This window comes from Caretta caretta, chromosome 12 (genome assembly GCF_965140235.1).
Source record: "Caretta caretta isolate rCarCar2 chromosome 12, rCarCar1.hap1, whole genome shotgun sequence".
NCBI lineage: Eukaryota > Metazoa > Chordata > Testudines > Cheloniidae > Caretta > Caretta caretta.
In genome coordinates, this window is record NC_134217.1 from 4421366 (window position 1) to 4441588 (window position 20223).

General features: G+C 54.6%; 1 protein-coding gene and 1 non-coding gene across 5 annotated transcripts in view; both read left to right on the forward strand.

Moving 5' to 3' along the window:
* Positions 1-20223, forward strand: part of IL34 (interleukin 34) — a 58622-nt gene that overhangs the window by 15386 nt on the left and 23013 nt on the right. For all 4 annotated transcript variants that reach the window (XM_048816816.2, XM_075118280.1, XM_048816815.2 and 1 more), the window contains exons 3-5: positions 393-496; positions 1340-1417; positions 2341-2514. In XM_048816816.2, coding sequence (XP_048672773.1) covers positions 393-496; positions 1340-1417; positions 2341-2514 — 356 coding nt within the window. The remainder of the gene's footprint in view (positions 1-392; positions 497-1339; positions 1418-2340; positions 2515-20223) is intronic.
* TRNAG-GCC (transfer RNA glycine (anticodon GCC)) lies at positions 13489-13559 on the forward strand. The gene has a single exon. It is a non-coding gene; the product is annotated as a tRNA-Gly (tRNA).

Genomic DNA, 20223 nt, shown 5'->3' on the forward strand with positions numbered 1-20223 from the left:
AGCTCCTTGTTGGGGCGGATCTGGATAACAGCCGCCCAGGGTCGAAGTCCCAGCCCTGGTCCATGCACTCAGTGGGTGGGACCCAATGCTCTGTTCAGGAACCCAGCCAGGCCCTTAGCATTGGACTGGGGGGAACGTTCTCCACTCTCCCCTTCGTTCAAATGACCCTGAGCCATGGTGGCCAGGTCTCTTGCCCTGTCCTCCCCTCCCCATGCTGCTGCTTCAAAACACTGACAGATTTCCCCCTTCTCCTTCCCCTCCTCTCCCGAGCCCTGCTCTGCAGCGTAAGCCTGTTCCTCCTGGCCCCCAGCATGTGATGGGAGCCAGTTGGGGCATGGCCTTACGCTTCTCGTTCACCCTCGGGTGGGGGGGGGCGGGACGGTGATTTTCAGATTTCGTGGCTGTCCTGGGGCTGGAGGCTGCAATGCAGAAGGAATGCAGGATTATCGAGGCTCTCCAGAACAAGCTGACATATCGGCAACGGCTCCAGTACATGGTAATTCTTTGCCTCTAGGCTCAGGCTATGTTACCGGTTGATTTGTGTCTCCCTTTCCAAAGGCCCAGACATGCGTCTCGGGCAATAGTGCAGCCTCTGCCTTTCTGCCCCTAGCGCACTGAATGCTGGGGGCCGTGGAATCAGAACCATCTCTTGTTTCATCCCCTTTTGGCTTCTCCGCGGCCAAGATTTTCCAAACTAGCAGCCTGACGCTAACCAGCTAACTGCCCATTTTGGATGCCAGCTAGGAGCCCTGGTTTTCTAAAGTGCTGAGCCCCCAGCAGTTCTTGTTGACATTTGCCCTGCCTAGCAAGGTCCCTCCTCGGGCTGCTGGTAGGTTAATTTCCAAGCCCTGATTTAGGTGCATGACCAGGTACCCAAGTGCAAACTATTTGGCTCATTTTCAAACATTGCAGAGGGGGCTGCAGCCCCCGGAGAGGGCAAACTGGTGCATACGTGCAACTCTGCCTTCTAACGGGCAGAGTCTTCTGCCCAGCTGTGTGTCACAGGCCCTAGACTACAGGTGACTCCTGACGATTCTCCTTTAGCTCAAGTGGTTGGGACTTGTGCTTTTGGAGCAGGAAGGTCCCCGTGGTGTACAGTGACAGTGTCACGGCATTAGGCAGCTGCACAACTGTTCTAGGTGTTACAACCCAGCTTAGTTTTCAGCATTTGTTTACCCACAAGGAAACATGCCCAAGCTGCCTGGCACGGTACATGCTTCCCCATCAACTCGGGGGAGGGGACAGGAGTGGTTGCTGATGGGGGCACAGCCCAGGAGGATCCGGGGAAGAGAGAAGCTTTTAGTTCGCCACTAGGATTTTATTTTTCTTGCCTTTGCAGAAACATTATTTCCCCATCAACTATACCGTGAATGTCCAGTTCGAAGAGGTTCTCAAGGCGGCCAACATTACCAGGCTGGTAAGGTGTCCGGTGCTCACTTTCCATCCTCGTGCTGTTTACCATCCCGGTGTCCCAGCTCACCTGGGAACAGCTCTGCTGTAAGCTCCATGGTCTTTCTACAGGCGTCCTGAACAGCTGCTCCCTTAGCTCAGCTGGCCGAGACCCCAGTTCTCGGCCTCAAGGGCCATGCGTTCTAGACCAACCATACTGGCCCATGGCTTGTTCAAAATCCGTCACTGCCTCTGGGCTGGAGGTGGTAACGCAAGTGTCAGGAAAATCTTTGACATCCCAGCAAGTGCCAAGAGTGGATGGCATCTGACACCTGCCCTGGGCATTGGGGCTTTTCATCCAGGACGCTTCAACAATCATCCCTTACTGTGCACTGAAGCCGTGGCTATACCTGGTTCCCCAAGCAGGAATTGAACAGTCCTATAGCAGCGTGAACTTCTAGGGTGGTGCTTGTTTCTCCCCAGTTTCCAGCTAGGGAGCAGCTGTGAAGGTTAAATGCTGGATCGATAGGTTCCTACTAAATACCAGAGTGGGAGGGATGCTTTGAGGAGGAATCAAACTTTACAGAGGCCGGGGGTGTTGGGATCTGAATTTTGCTCACACCCAGGGGGGTCAGGATCTGGGGGCAGCTGCCAAGTCTGGGTCTAGCTTTCCCCAGGGCTTAGGGATGATCTGATCACAGGAACGAGCTGGCAAGCAGGGCCACTGAATCCAAGTAGTGCAGAGATCAAGGCACGCACCAGCCCCAGGTGCTTGCTGAGCAGAAGCTCTTGGAGGCTGCAGTGGAAAAGGCAAAGCGGCCCGTGGGCGGGGGCTGGGTGTGGGCTGTGAGGTGCTCTCCAGAGGAGCTGCTGGGGCCCAGGGCAGCAGCCCCTTAGGAGGCTCCCCCAGAGGGCGGCCGTGCGTGACCCTTGTCCCCTCGTGCTCCCCAGCGGGATCAGAACGTCAGCGAGCTGTCCCTGCGTTACCTCTGGCTCAGTGTGAACTCCCAGGTGCTGCTGAAGATCTGGGCTGTGCTGCTGGAGAGGCACCCGTCCTGGGAGTACACCCAAGATCTCTGCCACCTCTTTGAGCAGCTGGCTGAGGAGTACGAGAACTACAACCAGGTGGGGAACCTCCTGGGACCCCAGCACCCCGCCCCCTTTTGGGTTCGATTCCTGTGTCTTGCACAGTGCTCAGCAAGTGACCGTCCGGGGGCCAAACGGGAGGGCGAAGTGAAGGGGGGAGCCAGGGCAGACCCCGGTGGCCAGCGCCAGTGTGGACGTGGGGTGACTCTTGCTGTGACAGGGCAGCATGGAAAGGGGCTGGCCTGCCCCAGCCCAGGTGTGGCTGTGTCCTCCTCCTGGCTTGGCTGGCGGGTTGGGGATGCCGTGGACAATGGGGGAGCTGAGATGCTGTTTAGGGGCCAGACATACCCTGTGCACTTGGCACACACAGAGGCTGTACCCCAGGCTCCTGTGGCCCCCGTGCCAACCGCAGGGCGGGGCTCTGTACCTGCACGCGGGAGAGATGCAGAGACCCATGGGTTGCTGGGTGTGCATGTCCTGCCTGCTGGGCTGCATTGCCCCACGCCCTGCGTCTGGCCCACTGTGTCCCCATGTCCTGCACACCACACCAGCTACATATGCTGAGTGTGCACCTGGCTCCCTGCACCCCACACATGATCCGCTCTGCACGGCACACTGTGCTGTGGATATGGCAGCTGGCCCACATGAGCACCTCCCTCCCCCTCCGTGTGTTTGTCCGCTCTTCAGGGCAGGGGTTTTCTATTGCTCGTTTGTACAGCGCCTAGCGTGACAGGGCCCCGATCTCACCATTAATAACAACACACACACAATGCAGGAACATCTCAGGGGGCTGGTGGCCTCCCCAGAAAACGGGTGCAGGGCAGCTGGCGGGGAGGGAGCAGTGCTGTTGCGGAGGGGGAAGCCTTGAAATCAGTGATAAAGCAAGAGCCGCATGGGAGAAAGCCAGGCCTGAGGAGGGGCACCAGAGGGAGAAGGGACCCTGTAGCCACATGCTGCTCATTGCTGGGGTTTACCCATCCCTTGTGCCCTAACTAGGGTGACCGGATGTCCCGTTTTTATAGGGATAGTCCCTTTTTTTGGGGACTTTTTTTATATTGACGCCTATTACCCCCCCACCCCACCCCCTCTCCCATTTCTTCACAATTGCTCTCTGGTCACCCGAGCCCTAAGCCCAGCGGTAGAGTTATGGCCCAGGGCTAGCCTAACCATGAGCAAACTAAGGCGGCCGCAGGGAGAGAGAAGAGGAGCCTCTTATGTCCCTCTCTAGCCCCCCCAGGAGCCTGTACTGATTAACCCCAACTTCTCAGGGAGCTTCCTGTTTCCTGCTGCTTCCCTGAACCCACTTGAGGAGAACAGGCCGTCAACTGGAGTAGGAGGAGCCAGTTAGGCCCTAAGACGCTGATCTCTTCCCTCACTCAGGCCCTGCTACCAGCCTGCTTATTTCTCCCCTTCAACTGAGTGTTGAGAGCCACTCTAGCACAGAACAGCAGCCACAAGTGAAAGAAGAAAACGCCCCTCTGGGGCAGCATTCAGAAAAAGAAAGCAAAGGAAGCTTTTCTATCTAAGCAGGAAGGAACTCTCCTGAGATACATAGACACAAATGTTCACGGTGAGCCTTCCGGCCCCAGTGAGGATGTGAGTGGTGAGGAGATGCCTGATCTTCCAGTCAGTCAGAGTGCAGGTGACCTGGCAGCTGCTGCAGCATCCATATCTCCATCTCAAGTGGATGTAGCCATGCACATTCCTGAAGAAAAGTGTAGATCAGAGAAGAGTGTGGTGGAGACGCAAGAAACAGCTGCTGCTGAGTTTAGTTCTTTAAGTCTAGAGGATCCAGGACTGTGGACCCACTTGAGCAGTAGCCTGAGGGACTTCCTTGTACTGCATGGGCCACAGCAAGTGAAAAACTTCATGTTCCCCAAAGACAATGAAAATAGAAGTTTCCATCCAACACATTACTGTCGTGAAATCCCCAATGGTGACAAAGTGGAGAGGCCATGGCTTATGTACTCAAAACCCAGGATGCTACATACTGGTTTTGTTGCAAACTCTGCCAGTCTAATGTTCCAGCCACATTGGGTTCCACAGGAACAAAGGACTGGAAAAATATGGCTAGAAATCTGGCATGCCATAAGAAGGCAGCAAATCATCAGAGAGCATTCCACAGGTGGAAAGAGCTGGAGATGAGACTATGGTTAAAGGCCACCATGGATGATCAGCATCAAGAGAAGATTGCGTCAGAGTCTCTTTACTGGCAAAATTCTCTGAAAAGGCTCGTTGCCATTGTGAGAATGCTTGCGACCCAAAACCTAGCACTGCATGGCACTGCAGATCAGCTGTATGTGACAAACAATGGAAACTTCCTGAAAATTGTGGAGCTGGTGGCTCAGTTTGATGCTGTACTCCAGGAGCATCTAAGAAGAGTCACCACCCAAGTCGTGGCACACACACCACTACCTTGGAAAAACCATTCAAAATGAGACCATACAGTTACTGGCAACAAAAGTCAAACAGAAGATTGTGGCAGATCTGAAGTCAGCATGATATTACTCTGTTATTCTGGACGGCACACCTGACATCAGCCATACGGAACAAATGACTTTAATGGTGCGTTTTGTAACAACAACAGAACCTAGTGAAAATGTCCCTGCAACGGTGACTGTCAGAGCATTTTCTATAATTTATTGACATTGATGATGCTACCGGAGCGGGTATGACAAATGTGCTTCTTAAAAAGCTGGAAGATACAGGAATTGCGATAGCTGACATGGGAGGTCAGGGCTACGTTAATGGTGCCAACATGAGAGGAAAGAACAGAGGAGTGCAGACACGGATCCGAGAGTTAAACCCTCGAGCTTTTTTTGTCCCATGCAGTTCTCATTCATTGAACTTGGTGGCCAGTGATGCAGCATTAGCTTCCAGTGAGGCTGCTGAATTTTTTAATGTAATTCAAAGCATCTATGTATTTTTCTCTGCATCAACTCATCGATGGCAAATTTTGAAGCAACATCTGGGAACATCCTCTCTGACACTGAAACCACTGAGTGCCACACGATGGGAAAGTTAAGTGGAGGCGATAAAGCCTATCAAACACCGAATTGGGAATCTTGCCATAATTGCCATGATGGAGGACAATGGTATGACAGGAACTGTTCATGGGAGAACAGTGGCAGAGGGAAATGGAATCACCAGAAACATACATAACTTCACATTTCTGTGTGGCTTAGTGTTGTGGCATGACATACTGTTTGAAATAAATGTTGTAAGCAAGAGACTCCAAGGTGTTGATCTTGATACATCTGGAGCAATGGAACAACTGGACAAAGCAAAGTCATACCTACAGTCTTACCGGTCAGATGCGGGATTTCAAAACCTTCTGAAGAGTGCACAGAAGTTGGCAGAGGAACTTCGCACTGAAGCTATTTTCCCACCCATTCAAGAATACAAGAGTCACCGAAGAAGAAGACTTTTTGATTACGAGGCACGGGATAATCCCATAAGAGACCCCAAACAACTATTCAAAGTTGAATTCTTTAACCAGGTGCTAGATTGTGCAATACAGTCAGCTGAAGAACGTTTCATGCAGCTCAAGGAACACAGCAGTATATTTGGGATGTTGTAGGATATTCCAAAACTCCTCACTATACCTGAAGAAGACCTACAGCAGCAATGAAGACACATGACATGCGTGATATTGATGCGAGTGATTTAAGTGATGAACTGAAAGCCCTTTCAAGATGCATTTCAGCAGGATCAACTCCAAAGGATGTTCTGGAATATATGTGAAACCCACCCAGCAGGTTGCCTTCTGCAGCCTCTGTTCACGTTCCTGGGCAGAGGTGTTACCTCCACCCTCCCCCTCCTGGCTCAGGTTACAGGCTCTCAGGTCTCCCATCCCCAGGGCACATTCCCAGGTCAACACTCCCCCCTCCCTGCTGAGTCACATCGTCACATCTCTTCCCCTTTCGAGACTGAACTGAGCGGGGTCACTGTGACCAGTGACCTGGGGAAGTTCGGGGCCCCCTCTCCGGGACAGCACATCCGCTATCAGGTTGGCGCTTCCCTTTACATGGACCACGTCCATGTCGTAATCCTGCAGGAGCAGGCTCCACCTCAGGAGTTTGGCTTTCATCTGGTGCAGCCAGGTCAGGGGAGAGTGGTCGGTGTACACGGTGAAGTGTCGCCCGAAGAGATAGGGCTCTAGTTTCTTGAGGGCCCACACCATGGCCAGGCACTCCTCTTGATGGCTGCGTAGCGTTGCTCCCGTTGTAACAGCTTCTTGCTCAGGTACACGATGGGGTGTGTCTCCCCCTTTTTCATCCTCCTGCATTAACACTGCCCCCAGTCCCGTGTCTGAGGCGTCGGTGAACACCATAAAGGACTTGTCAAAGTCTGGGTTTGCCAGGACTGGGCCACTGACCAGAGCCTCCTTCAGCGCCCGGAAAGCCTCCTGGCACTGCTCGGTCCAGACCACCTTGTCTGGCTTCCCCTTCTTGCATAGCTCAGTGATGGGGGTGGCTATGGCGCTAAAGTGGGGCACAAATCTTCGGTAGTATCCTGCCATCCAAATAAAGGCTTGGACCTGCTTTTTGGTGTGGGGAGTGGGCCAGTCTCTGATCACATCCACCTTGGCTGGTTCCGGCTTTAGGCGGCCACTCCCCACCCGATGGCCCAGGTAAGATACTTCTGCCATCCCCACCTTGCACTTCTCAGCTTTTATGGTCAGCCCAGCCTCTGGAGTCGGTCCAGCACTTGTCTAACCTGGGACACATGGTCCTCCCAGGTCTGGCTAAAGACACAGATGTCATCAATATACGCCACGGCAAAACTCTCCACCCCCCTCAGGAGCTGGTCCACCAGGCGCTGGAAGGTGGCTGGTGCTCCCTTGAGGCCGAAAGGCAGGGTCAGGAACTCATAGAGCCCCAGAGGGGTGATAAAGGCCGATTTCAGCCGGGCATCTGCATCCAGCGGCACTTGCCAGTAGCCCTTTGTAAGGTCCATGGTGGTAAGGTACCGAGCTCCTCCCAGCTTGTCTAGGAGCTCGTCAGGCCTGGGCATGGGGTAGGCATCAGATACAGTGATGGCATTGAGCTTCCCATAGTCCACACAGAACCGGACCGACCCGTCCTTTTTGGGGACCAGCACCACCAGCGAGGCCCAAGGGCTGGCAGATGGCTGGATCACCCCCAAAGCCAGCATGTCCCGGACCTCTCTTTCCAGGTCCTGAGCAGTTTTCCCTGTGACTCGGAAGGGGGAGCATCTTATCGGCGGGTGCGACCCTGTCTGCACCCGGTGGACAGTCAGATTAGTGCGTCCAGGCTGGTTGGAAAACAGCTGTCGGTACGGATGCAGCACCTCCCTGACCTCAGCTTGCTGGGCAGGGGTTAGCTGATCCGAGAGGGGAATTGTTTCCAGGGGGGAACCAGCTCTGGTCCCAGGGAGTAGATCTACTAAAGGGTCATCTCCCTGCTCCTCCCACTGTTCACACACGGCCAACACTGTACTCCCCCTGGCATAATATGGCTTCATCATATTCACATGGTACACCCGGCGGTGGTGCGCCCGGTTCGACAGCTCCACCACATAGTTTACCTCATTGAGCTGCTTGACAATCTTGAAAGGGCCTTCCCAGGCAGCCTGTAGTTTGTTCTTTCTCATGGGGATGAGAACCATCACCGGATCCCTGGTGGCATAGGCACGGGCCCTCGCTGTGCGGTCATACCAGACCTTCTGCTTCCTCTGGGCTCTGGCCAGATTCTCCCTGGCCAGGCCCATGAGTTCAGCTAGTCTCTCTCGGAAGATCAGGACATACTCCACCACTGACTCTCCATCGGGAGTGGTCTTCCCCTCCCACTTGTCTCTCATCAGGTCCAGGGGGCCCCTTACCCTCCTTCCATATAACAGTTTGAAAGGCAAAAATCCGGTAGACTCCTGGGGCACCTCCCTGTATGCGAACAGCAGGTGAGGTAAGTACTTGTCCCAATCCTGCGGGTGCTGGTGCATAAAGGTTTTCAGCATCATCTTTAGGGTCCCATTGAACCTCTCCACCAGCCCATTGGACTGGGGATGATAAGCTGAGGCCCAGTCGTGCCGGACCCCACATTTCTCCCACAAGCACCGGAGCAGGGCCGACATGAAGTTGGAGCCTTGGTCTGTCAAGACTTCCTTGGGGAACCCGACTCGGCTGAAAATGGTCAGGAGCGCATCGGCCACGGTGTCTGCTTCAATGGAAGCTAAGGGCACTGCCTCGGGGTAGCGGGTAGCAAAATCTACCACCCCCAGAATGTATTTCTTCCCCAACCGGGTCATCTTGCTGAGAGGCCCCACGATGTCCATGGCCACCTTCTGGAAAGGCTCCTCTATGATGGGCAAAGGTCTCCAAGCCGCTTTCCCCTTGTCCCAGGCCTTCCCCACCCTCTGACAGGGGTCACAGGATCGGCAATACTGCCGGACCTTGGTAAAGACCCCGGGCCAGTAAAAGTTCTGTAGCAACCTCTGCCGGGTGCGCCGGATTCCCTGGTGCCCTGCGAGGGGGATGACATGGGCCAGGTACAGCAGCTTGCGGCGATACTTCTGGGGGACCACCAGCTGCCTCCTGATCCCACAGGACTCTACTTCCCTTGTGGGAGCCCATTCTCGGTACAGGAACCCCTTCTCCCACAGGAACCTCTCCTGGCAGCCTCTCCTCATGGTCCGTCCCACACTGAGGTCGGCCAGGTCCCTGAGCTCCCGCAAGGAGGGATCTTTCCTCAACTCGGCCTGGAACTCAGCGGCTGGGGAAGGGATGGGGCCCGGTTCCCCCTCAGTGGCCAGGTCTGAGGCCTCAGCCTCTCTGAGCCGTGCCCTTCGGCACTCCCTCCCCACCAGGGTAGGGTCCTGCGCCTCCAGTGTGGTACCCTCCCCAAGGTCAGGGTGCAGTGCCCCTCGCCGGCTCTGGCTACGGGTCACAACCAGGGCGGTCTGGGGGTTGCTTGGCCAGTCCTCTAGGTCTCCCCCCATCAAAACTTCAGTGGGCAAATGGTGGTGTACCCCCACATCCTTGGGGCCCTCCTTGGCCCCCCATTTCAGGTGTACCCTTTCCACGGGCACCTTAAATGGGGTCCCGCCCACGCCCATCAGGGTCAGGTAGGTGTTGGGAACCACCCGATCTGGGGCCACCACCTCGGGCCGGGCCAGTGTCACCTCCGCGCCCGTATCCCAGTATCCATTGACCTTCCTCCCATCCACCTCCAGGGGAACAAGGCACTCTCTCCGGAGGGACAGCCCCGCGCCCACCCTGTAAACCAAGAACCCTGAGCCCAGAGCCTCCAGCCCTTTGGCAGAGCTGGCCTGGGGTACTCTTCCCTCCTGAACAGGTGGTAAGCTGGCAGCCCCCCTTGCCTGGGCCATCTTCCCCTCGTCCAGCTGGGTCCCTACCCAGTTAACCCTGGGTAGGTTGGGTCTGCTCAGTCTGTCCCTGAACCTGGGGCACTGGGTCCGTACCTGGCCTCTCTGGCCACAGTGGTAGCAGCTCAGGTCACGTTGGTCCCCTCGAGCGGGTCAGAGGGGCCCAATGCCAGGCGTTCCCCTTTGGAGGGGGTTCTCCCTATTTCCCCACTGGGAGGTCCCATGGTGACTCTCTGCATCGGGGGGGGGGCCCTGTTCTTTTGGAATTCCTCCCAGCTACCCCCTGACCAACTGTTCACAAACTCGTCGGCCAGCTGCCCTGCGTGCTGGGGGTTCTCGAGCTTTTTGTCCACCAGCCACAGCCTCAGGTTGGAAGGTCACTGTTCATACAGTTGCTCCAGTACGATTAGGTCAAGCAGGTCCTCTTTAGCTTGGGCCCCAGCTGTCCACTTGCGGGCATATCCCTGCATCCGGTTGACCAGTTGTAGGTAGGTGACCTCAGGAGTTTTACGCTGACTCCGGAACCTTCTCCAGTACGTCTCGGGGGTCAGCCCAAACTCACAGAGCAGGGCCTGTTTGAAGAGTTCATAGTCCCCCGCCTCCGGCCCTGTCATCCGGCTGTACACCTCCACGGCTTTGGGGTCCAGTAAGGGGTTGAGGAACTGGAGCCTGTCTGCAGGGTCAACCCTGTGCATCTCGCAGGCATTCGCAAAGGCCGTCAGGAAGCTATCTATGTCCTCCCCCTCCTTACGCTGGGCCAGGAAGCACTTATCAAAGCTCCTTGCAGTCTTGGGTCCCCCTGCACTCACCGCAGCCGGGACCCCACTGCTCCTCAGCCTGGCCAGCTCCAGTTCATGCTGTCTTTGTTTCTCCTTCTCCTGACGTTCCCTCTTGTTCTCCTCCTGCTCATGCTTACATTGTTTTTCATGATCCTCCAGCTCCCTCATTTCATCTCCCTCTCCCGTTCCAGCCGCCTCCGCTCCAGGGATGGGGAGCTCCGCCGGGATGATCCCCTGCTGGCTGCTGGGGTCAGGGTGCCCTCGATATTCGCTGGGCTTCCCCCAACCCCTTCCCCAGGCATAGGTAGGAAGAGTCTTGGGATGTCCTCGGCAGCAGTCTGACCCCTCCCAGCCCGGTCAGGCCCCAGGGCCCACACTGCGTCCGCCGGGCGGCTTCCCTCAGGGACAGGGATCGGATCCTCCAAGCGATCCCTCTCCTCCAACTGGGCAATCAGCTGTTCCTTGGTGGACCTCCCAATGCGCAGCCCCCTCTGCCTGCACAGCTCCACCAGGTCGCTCTTAAGGCGTTTAGCGTACATCTCCCTGCTGGCCACTCGCAGGCCGGGCAGCTTTCTATGGTTTCCAGGAAAAACCCCTTGTGTGCCAGTCCTTCTTGAGGTCACCACTTCTTTGCCAGGGTCGAGCTGCAGACTCCTCCGCCCCTGGGACCGCTCGCTGCAATCCCCCGGGGGACCCTGTTACTGCAAAAGTCCTCTCTGGTCACACACTTTCAGGGGTTAACCGCCCCCTGAAACCATCTCTCTCTGAAACTTCAGCACGCCTGGTCCCCGTCAATCCCCCTTCGTTTTACTGTTCCCCAGTCACTTACTGTAGGAAGCGCCGTTCACGGGGTGCAGTACATCCCACCTCTGCCACCAGTTGTCACGGAGTGTGGGGGAGTCCAGGCCCTGCACCCCTCTTCCTGGGATTCACTGAGACTCTCAGCCAGCCAGTAAAACAGAAGGTTTATTGGACAACAGGAACACAGTCCAAAACAGAGCTTGTGGGTACAACCAGGACCCCTCAGTCAAGTCCTTCTGGGGGAGCAGGGAGCTTAGACCCCAGCCCTGGGGTTCCCTGCGTTCCTCCACCCAGCCCCAAACTGAAACTAAACCCCCCCAGCAGGTTCCCTTCTGCAGCCTCTGTTCAAGTTCCTGGGCAGAGGTGTTACCTCCCCCCTCCCCCTCCTGGCTCAGGTGACAGGCTCCCATCCCCAGGGCACATCCCCAGGTCAACACTCCCCCCCTCCCTGCTGCGTCACATCGTCACAATGTGCACAAATAAAATGACCACCCTCTTTCCAAATGCTTTTGTTGCTCTGCGCGTACTTCTAACACCTCCTGTAACAGTTGCCCCTGGAGAACGCAGCTTCTCCAAGCTGAAGTTAACAAAACACATCTACGCTCCACGATGACACAGGAGAGGCCAGGACCGGCTGTAAGTTTTTTGCCGCCCCGAGCTCAGGTGGGGCTGGGGCTCGCAGGCGGCGCTGGAAGTGGAGGGAGTGACGTCACCTTCTCCCGGCGCCTGCAGGGGCTCCCCCCCCCTCACCTGCCCGGCCGCTCAGAGAAGCCCCGAGATAAGGGGTGGCACAAGGCGGCACAGCCCCAGCTCCCCGGCAGGACTCTCTCTCTCCTCCCCAGGTAGTGGCTGGGCCCTGGCAGCTCAGCATCCCGGGGCTGGGGCTTCCCCTTCCCGCTGCGGCCGGGGGCGCGGCACCCTCGCCCCGTCTAAGTGGTGCAGCTCCGAGAGCGCAACTACCCCCCCCCCCCAAAAAAAAAAAAAGGATGGCCGGAACGCCGCCCCGGGAATGTGCCGGCCCGAGCACGTGCCTGCTTTGCGGGTGCCTAGAGCCGGTCCTGCGAGAGGCTGGTCGGCCTTGCAGCCATCTCAGTAGACCATGAGCTGGCCCAGACTGTGGACTTTCAGCAGGAAGCCGTTCAAATCTTTGCAACCAGGAAGGCACGGAAAGCCCCACTTTGATTATCCAAACAGATACAAATGCCAGTGTTTACTGTGCAGACAGGAAACGTGACATTTGCTGTTTAGGCGTTTTTGAAAGTGAAGTGTTTTGAACAAGGCATTTTAAGTTGTTAGTTTTCCTTTATCGGGGTAGGTGGCAGAGCCGTACCATGAGAGGAGTAGAACGGGAAGAAGGCAGAATGGCGACTTTTCAAAGTTTTGGCCCAAGCGAGGGGGCATGGGGGGCGTCATTTGAACTCCCTGCCTCAGGTGCCAAAATGTCGTGGGTCGGCCCTGCAGCCTGCTCCTGGGCGGGGGTGCAGTGACCTGGAGCGCTCTCTCGCGGCCGTACAGTCTGGAAGGAGCCCGATCCGGGCCCTGGGCTGCAGGGCAGATGCTGTGGCAATGCAACCTTGTCAAGCAGAAGCTGAGAGGGGCCAACGCCCTCCACAGGGGCCTGGCCTGATCGTGGGGTTGCTGCCTGTGGAGGGCGATTTCCCCACTGCAGGAGGCACCCCCGAGTTCCCTGCCAGTGAGAGGTGCTCAGGGGAGCAGCGAGCTGGATCCCAGTACAGCCAGGTGCCTTCCCCTCGGCTCCTTGTGGGGTGGCTCGGGGCGAAGCCAGCAGTCATCCCAAGGGGGAGGGTGGGTGAGTGCATTGCCCAAGGGGCAGATTGCAGCCTCTCCAGTGCTGTCCTGGGCCATGAGCTGCTTTGGCTCTCTCTGGACCGGCTGTTGGTGTCCTGAAGGTGGTTCACTCTGGCTCAGTTTGCTGTCTCGCCGCACAGCTGGCCCCTGTTTGCCGATGTGGCAATGCACGGACTGCACAGGGAGAGGAAACTGTGGGAAGAGACAGGCTGCTGGTGGGGTTTCCAGCACAACTTTCTTGAGGGTTCAGCCAGCTGTGAAGAGGCTCCTGACAGCCTGTGCATTGGTGGTTCAGTGGTAGAATTCTCGCCTGCCACGCGGGAGGCCCGGGTTCGATTCCCGGCCAATGCAGCTGTGTCTTTTTCTTTCTTCTTTTCTCTTCCGAAGCCCTGTTGAATTGCAGCCGGGGGAAGGGAGCTGCAATCTTTCTCACCCCCTGTTGTTCCCTTGTAGAAATCTTACAGGAGTTTTAAGGACTCACATGTGGTTATCCTGTAACTCGGATCTGTTCCATCGTGAGCTGTGAGCCTAGGCTTGCTCAGAGCTTTGGGCTATTTTAGCCCCGAAGGGAACCCAGGTTCTGTGATCACTGGCATGGCGGGCTGAGTAGGTACCCCGTCGTATTAATACGGCAGCATGCTGCTCTGGCTCTGTGGCCTACAGCTAAATGAAAACCCTGAGCATTTGTCATTAAAAATCCCAGGGAATTATTCCTGGCCAAATCCCCTTGCAAAAATGCCCCCCAGTTGCTGTCCCTGGTCTAGATCCAAACATGGTGCTGTTGCTATTCTTTATATGGAAAGAGTGGCCCAGATCAGGACTGGGCACTGGATAAACTGAAAATAAAAAACCGTCCCTGCCGCAAAGAGCTTCCAAGCTGTACAGAAATCCGATTTCTCTGCGTTGGCTGGGGAGTGAGCCCTGTCTCCAGTGTGGGAGATGCTGGTTCTCCCACAGGCAAGAGAAGAATATACTCCTCCCTCATGTCAGTGAGCGCCAGGTGAGGTCCAAGATGGTGGCTCAGCAGTAGAATTCTTGATCTGATACTTGGCAGGCCTGGGTTTAATTCACAGCTGATAAAAGTGGCTTTTTATTAACGTCCTGTCTCTCTGTACAACCCCGCTGCAGGACCACAATGGAGCTGACGGACAAAGACTCAAGCATTGTCTTTGCATTTGAGAAACGCCCTTTGTTCAGGGACCCGCCTTGGTTGTCACTGACCGGAGTCCAGAAGAGCTGACTTGCAAAGAGAAACGGTGCCTCACCCATTTGTCCTGTTAGCACCTTGGGGTCGCCACCTGGCAGCTGTAGCCCCGTGAGCTGTGATCCTCTCAGATCTCCAGTATGGGGAGGACTGGAGCTGGTCTGTACCGAGGACCGGCCAGGGCGAGGCAGGACCACATCTGGCAGCCTCCCTTTGAGTTAGCCTTGAGCCAGGGCCACAGCCTAATGCTCAGGGCAGGTGTTGGGAGAGGGGAAATGGGGGTGCTGACCAATTGTGCTCATTGAAGATCCCACAGTCTGTTTCCCTAGCATAGCTGTGGGGAGCTCCGTGTCGTGGCTAAATTCCAGTGTGGGTGGGTGCCTCTTGCAGCCCAGCAATTCCTCCTGCAGATTGCAGGGGTTTAGGTACTGTTTTCCTTGTGGCATTTCTGCAGCTGCTGTTAGCTAGCAGCTGCAGTCCACTCCAGAGGTGGCTGCGTATTAGTGCTGGGTGAAGTGGTTTGTAACTTTGAGATCCTCCTGCGTGGCAGTTAAGCAGTTGGGGGCGTCAGTCGTGGCATAGTGACAGGCCCTCCTACACTTCTCAGCGGTGTGAACTGTGCCTGGTCATCACAATGCAGCGTTAACTCTGAAGCCCAGTGATGACAATCAAGAGACAGTGCTAATCTCATTGCTGATCATTTTCGTAGAAACCCTCAGCTGTTGGGAGCTGTGCATCCTGATTTAGACAAGTCTGTTATTGTCCTTAACTCCTTTGGGTGTGTGTCTATACAGATGAGAAGTGTGGAGGATGCCTCTCTAATTAGGGTATCATCATTCAGGAATGTTGTACCCAATTCACTTCTACTGTGGTAGAAAAATTCTCTCCTAGTACCTAGACAAACTTTGCAGCTTAGCTTATCTTTTTTTCTTTTTTTTTTTTAAATGGCTTTTATGGGAGAGGCTGAGGTTTTAATCGACATTCCCATCCTGCAGGGCTCTGTGTGCGACCCAGGGGCTAATTTCTGCATTGTTCAGGAACGGGGCTGGCCTTAGGGAAAATGGCACCCTGGGCAAACTTGCATTTTGATGCCCCTGACCCCCGTGTGTCCCCTTTGCTCCAATGCCCCCCTTCACTCTCAATCTCTGCCCCCCTCCTGCACCCCAACACCTGCCCCCTCCTGTGTCCCTAACCCCTGCACTGTGCCCCCGTCACTCCTATTCCCTGCACCTCCGTCCTGAGCCCCTAACCTCTGCCCTGTGCATGTCCCCATACCCAACCCCTGCACCCCCCTCCTGCACCCCAACACCTGCCCCCTCCTGTGTCCCTAACCCCTGCACTGTGCCCCCTTCACCCCAAATCCAGCACCTGCCTGAGCCCCTAACCCCTGCCCTGTGCCCCCAACCCCTGCACCTCCCTCCTGCACCCACGTGGGGAAACTGACCTGGGTGCACAAAGCAGCTGGCACTGCTCTCGCTCCCCCACCGGACTGCTGCTCCTCCGCCCCCCCCGCAGCCCTAGGGGGCTGAGCCTGTGAGGGGGGAGCAAGGAGCTGTCAGGGCTCCCTGCATCCAGGTCACTTTCCCTGCCGGCTGCGTAAGGGGAGGGCAGGAGAGCAGCAGCTCCTGATGTCTCGGCCCAGCCCAGGTGGGGAAGTGGCCTGGATGCAGGGAGCCCTGGTGTGTGTGTTGGGGGGACTGTGTGAAGGGGGGTGTGTGTTGGGGGATGTGTGTGTTGGGGGGGGTGTGGGCGCCCGAGTGAGGGGTGCGCTGTCTCTTTAAGAAAGCACTCAGGGACAGGAGCCTGAACTTGGCTTGTTCAGACACAAGCAGCCGCCAGCAGCTCCAGCCCCAGAGAGGCAGCAGCGCCCACAGATTCCCCCGTCCGTCACCCCAGCTTCGGGGAAATCGGTACACGGGGGGGGACAGGACACCCCGCCATCAGCCCCCACCGAGCAGACAGGAGGACGCTCCCAGTCCGGAGGGGCTAGACACATTGGAGGATTGGGCCAAAAGAAATCTGATGAGGTTCAATAAGGATAAGTGCAGGGTCCTGCACTTAGGACGGAAGAACCCAATGCACAGCTACAGACTAGGGACCGAATGGCTAGGCAGCAGTTCTGCGGAAAAGGACCTAGGGGTGACAGTGGACGAGAAGCTGGATATGAGTCAGCAGTGTGCCCTTGTTGCCAAGAAGGCCAATGGCATTTTGGGATGTATAAGTAGGGGCATAGCGAGCAGATCGAGGGACGTGATCGTTCCCCTCTATTCGACATTGGTGAGGCCTCATCTGGAGTACTGTGTCCAGTTTTGGGCCCCACACTACAAGAAGGATATGGATAAATTGGAGAGAGTCCAGCGAAGGGCAACAAAAATGATTAGGGGTCTGGAACACATGACTTATGAGGAGAGGCTGAGGGAACTGGGATTGTTTAGTCTGCAGAAGAGAAGAATGAGGGGGGATTTGATAGCTGCTTTCAACTACCTGAGAGGTGGTTCCAGAGAGGATGGTTCTAGACTATTCTCAGTGGTAGAAGAGGACAGGACGAGGAGTAATGGTCTCAAGTTGCAGTGGGGGAGGTTTAGGTTGGATATTAGGAAAAACTTTTTCACTAGGAAGATGGTGAAACACTGGAATGCGTTACCTAGGGAGGTGGTAGAATCTCCTTCCTTAGAAGTTTTTAAGGTCAGGCTTGACAAAGCCCTTGCTGGGATGATTTAGTTGGGGATTGGTCCTGCTTTTGAGCAGGGGGTTGGACTAGATGACCTCCTGAGGTCCCTTCCAACCCTGATATTCTATGATTCTATGAGGGGCAACTCCAGGGACGAATGGAGGGCAAATCAAACGCGTGTCTCAGGTATGGGAGCTACAAATTTAGCCACTGGACCACCAACGCACCCTCTGGGTTATGTCTCTGCTGACTTCCCCGCCTGGCCTGGTTCTGTCACCCAGTGATGGGTGAAGGGCCTCACCGAGATGGGAGAGGGGACCTGCAAACACTACAGCTAGTGCCTGATGCCCAGTGCCATTGATGGCCAGAAAAGCAGGCCCAGGCCATCCCCTTAGAGGTGATCTGAAAGTGCAGACAGGGTGTCTCATGCTCTCCCTCGCCGCTCTCTCCAGGAATGCCAGGGGTGGGTCGGTCACTATGGTTTGTTCATTTCTTGTGTTCTTACCATAGGAGTGCTAGGAATGTCAGCTGGGGTGTCCTGTGAAGGCCTCCAATAAGAACGGGCAGCTCTTCCAGCCCTACTCTGAAGTGGTTGGGCACTGAATGATTTATGGGGCTGGCTGTTCACTCCACTGCTTGAGTGAGCTAGTGTAAACTCCTCAGGCATTCTAACACCGTACCCCTAGAGTCACAGACCGTCCCCTTGGGTACACCGATCTGTCTTGCCACCCAGGTAAACTTATCTTTTGTGATAGATGGTCCCTTACACCAAAGATCACAGCAATATTCAGGTTACTTTGCCAGGTCAGTTGCTCTTTAGATCTCACACCAAAGACAATGCTTGTAGCCAATCCTATAATAAACTATCTAGAGATTTATTATACAGGAAAAAAGGAAATAAATTATTTACAGGTTAAAGCAGGTAAACCTATATGCACACAAATGAGTTCCAAACTTAAGTTTCAAAAAGTAATAAAAGGTCTATATGATAAGCAAGCTGTATCTGTCCTTCAGGGCTAACCCAAGCCAAGCACTGGGGATCTTTTGCTTCTGCTTAGTAATCCTTGTCCCCAGTTCCTCCTTGTTTGCCTCCCCCTCTTTTACCCCCCTGAAATTGCAAACTCAAAGGTTAGGAGGAATTCATTTGCAAGTCTCCTCTTCGTTGTGTTGAGAGGGGAGAGCAATCAACAAAGTCTTTTTGTCCTCTTTGATGTTCCACTATAGTTTGGGATGGACCTTCCATGTGGTGCAGGACATACGCCGTCTCCAACAGACATGTTTTCACGCTAGTTAATGTCTCTCTCCTGTCTGGTGATTTATGCAGTCACAGAGGCTCACAATGCAACTGCTCAGATATTACCTTATAATATGGGCTACAGATGCTATACGGGAGATTAATGCAGACATCAATTCACAAGCATTCAATAAAGTCTAAACACTAAGCACATTTTAATACCTCTTTTAACAATACTAATGCGCAGGTGAGCCAGACTGAGCCCAGTTAGGTATCTGTCAGCATTCATGTGAGTTGTGGGGGCCTTGGCATGACCTTGGGGGTCACACGCAGCTGGTCAAAATCATTTAAAATATGCAATTTCAGTGACATTTTTCATCAACGTTTCAAACATGGACACAAAAGGGTGACCTTCCTGGTGAAAGTTATAGTGAATATTTTGCTCTGTTGTCTGACCAGCTAAAAAGATGATAAAATTCTGACACATGTTCATTGAAATTTTGACCCAATTAAAAAACAAACAAAAATTCATGTAATTGTCATGAAAATTTCTGCCCAAACTGTGCTCCGGTTTTCAGTGAGAGCCACTGAATTTTTAATGTAAAGAAGAAAGGAAAAAAACCACTTTTTAAAAGGAAAATGTTCATTGCCAGCGCTCCTTTATCCATCAGCCGGAACCAAAGAAAGGCAGAAAGCCCGTCTTGTTTGGGGGTTTTGGCAGGTCATCTTTGACATTTCTAGATGACGGTGACTCATGTGAGCGAAACATCAAACCGCAAGTGAAAGAAACTCTTCACGGCTGCAGCATTGGTTCTTCTGTGGCAATACTGTCCCCTGCGACATCGGAGGCTCAGTTTGATTCTCAGCTGCTGAGAATGACTTTTTTTTAGTGTCCTGTCTCTGTACAGTCCTGCTGCAGGACCCTGGTGGACCTGACTGACGAAGATACAAGCATTGTCTTTGCATTCGGGTAATGCCTGTTGTTCAGGGGCCTGCCTTTGCTGTCACTGACCCTCCACCAGAACTGACTTTCAAAGAGAAACGGTGCTTCACCCACAAGTCCTAGTAGCACCAGTAATTGGTGCCACCGCCCCTGAGCTGTCCTCCTGTCAGATCCCCTTTGGCAGCCTCCCCTTTAAGTCGGTCTTGAACCAGTGCCTCAGCCTATGCTCAGGGGCCAGGTGCTGGCCATTGGGAGAGGGGAAATGGAGGTGCTGATTAAAGATCCCACAGCCCATTTCAGAAGCAAGGAACCTGGCTAAATTGCAGTGTGGGTGCGTGCCTTCGGCTGCCCCGGGCTTTCCTCTTGCGTTTCCTGCGTGGCAGGGGAGAATTCTCCCCCGCACCCTCTTGCTGGGCACCATTTAGCTGCTGTTTTCCTACTACACAGTCCTGGTCTGTTTCAGACTCTACCATCCAGTGGTGGATTCATGGTTCCCTCTCTTCAGGATTGTCTAGGTTAGGAACAGAGACCGAAGTTAGGCCAGGGTAAACTAGGATGTGAGCTCACCCAAATGCCTAAACTAGAAAACTCCGACAGGCCCAGGGGCTCCACAATCACTGAGCTTAGCGTCACTTTCAAGATGACTTCTAAGGCGAGACCTATCAGCTGACATGTTCCCTTTATTATGTGTCTATGGAGAAGGATCAAGAGGGTACTTGGGTTCCTGAGTGGGTTTTCTTGTCTTAGTATCATGAATCTCATATCTGGTGTTTTCTGGTTCTGTAGGAGGCCTTGGATGAGAACTGGCATGGCAGCCCTTAGCCCTAAACTGAAGGGGTATTATTGTCCTTACATCTGTGCGTGGGAAGCAGATGGGAAGTGAGGGAACACTCAGAATTGTAATTCAGGAATCATGTATCCAGTCACTTCTAAAGTGGTAGAAAAATGCTCGACACCTGCGCA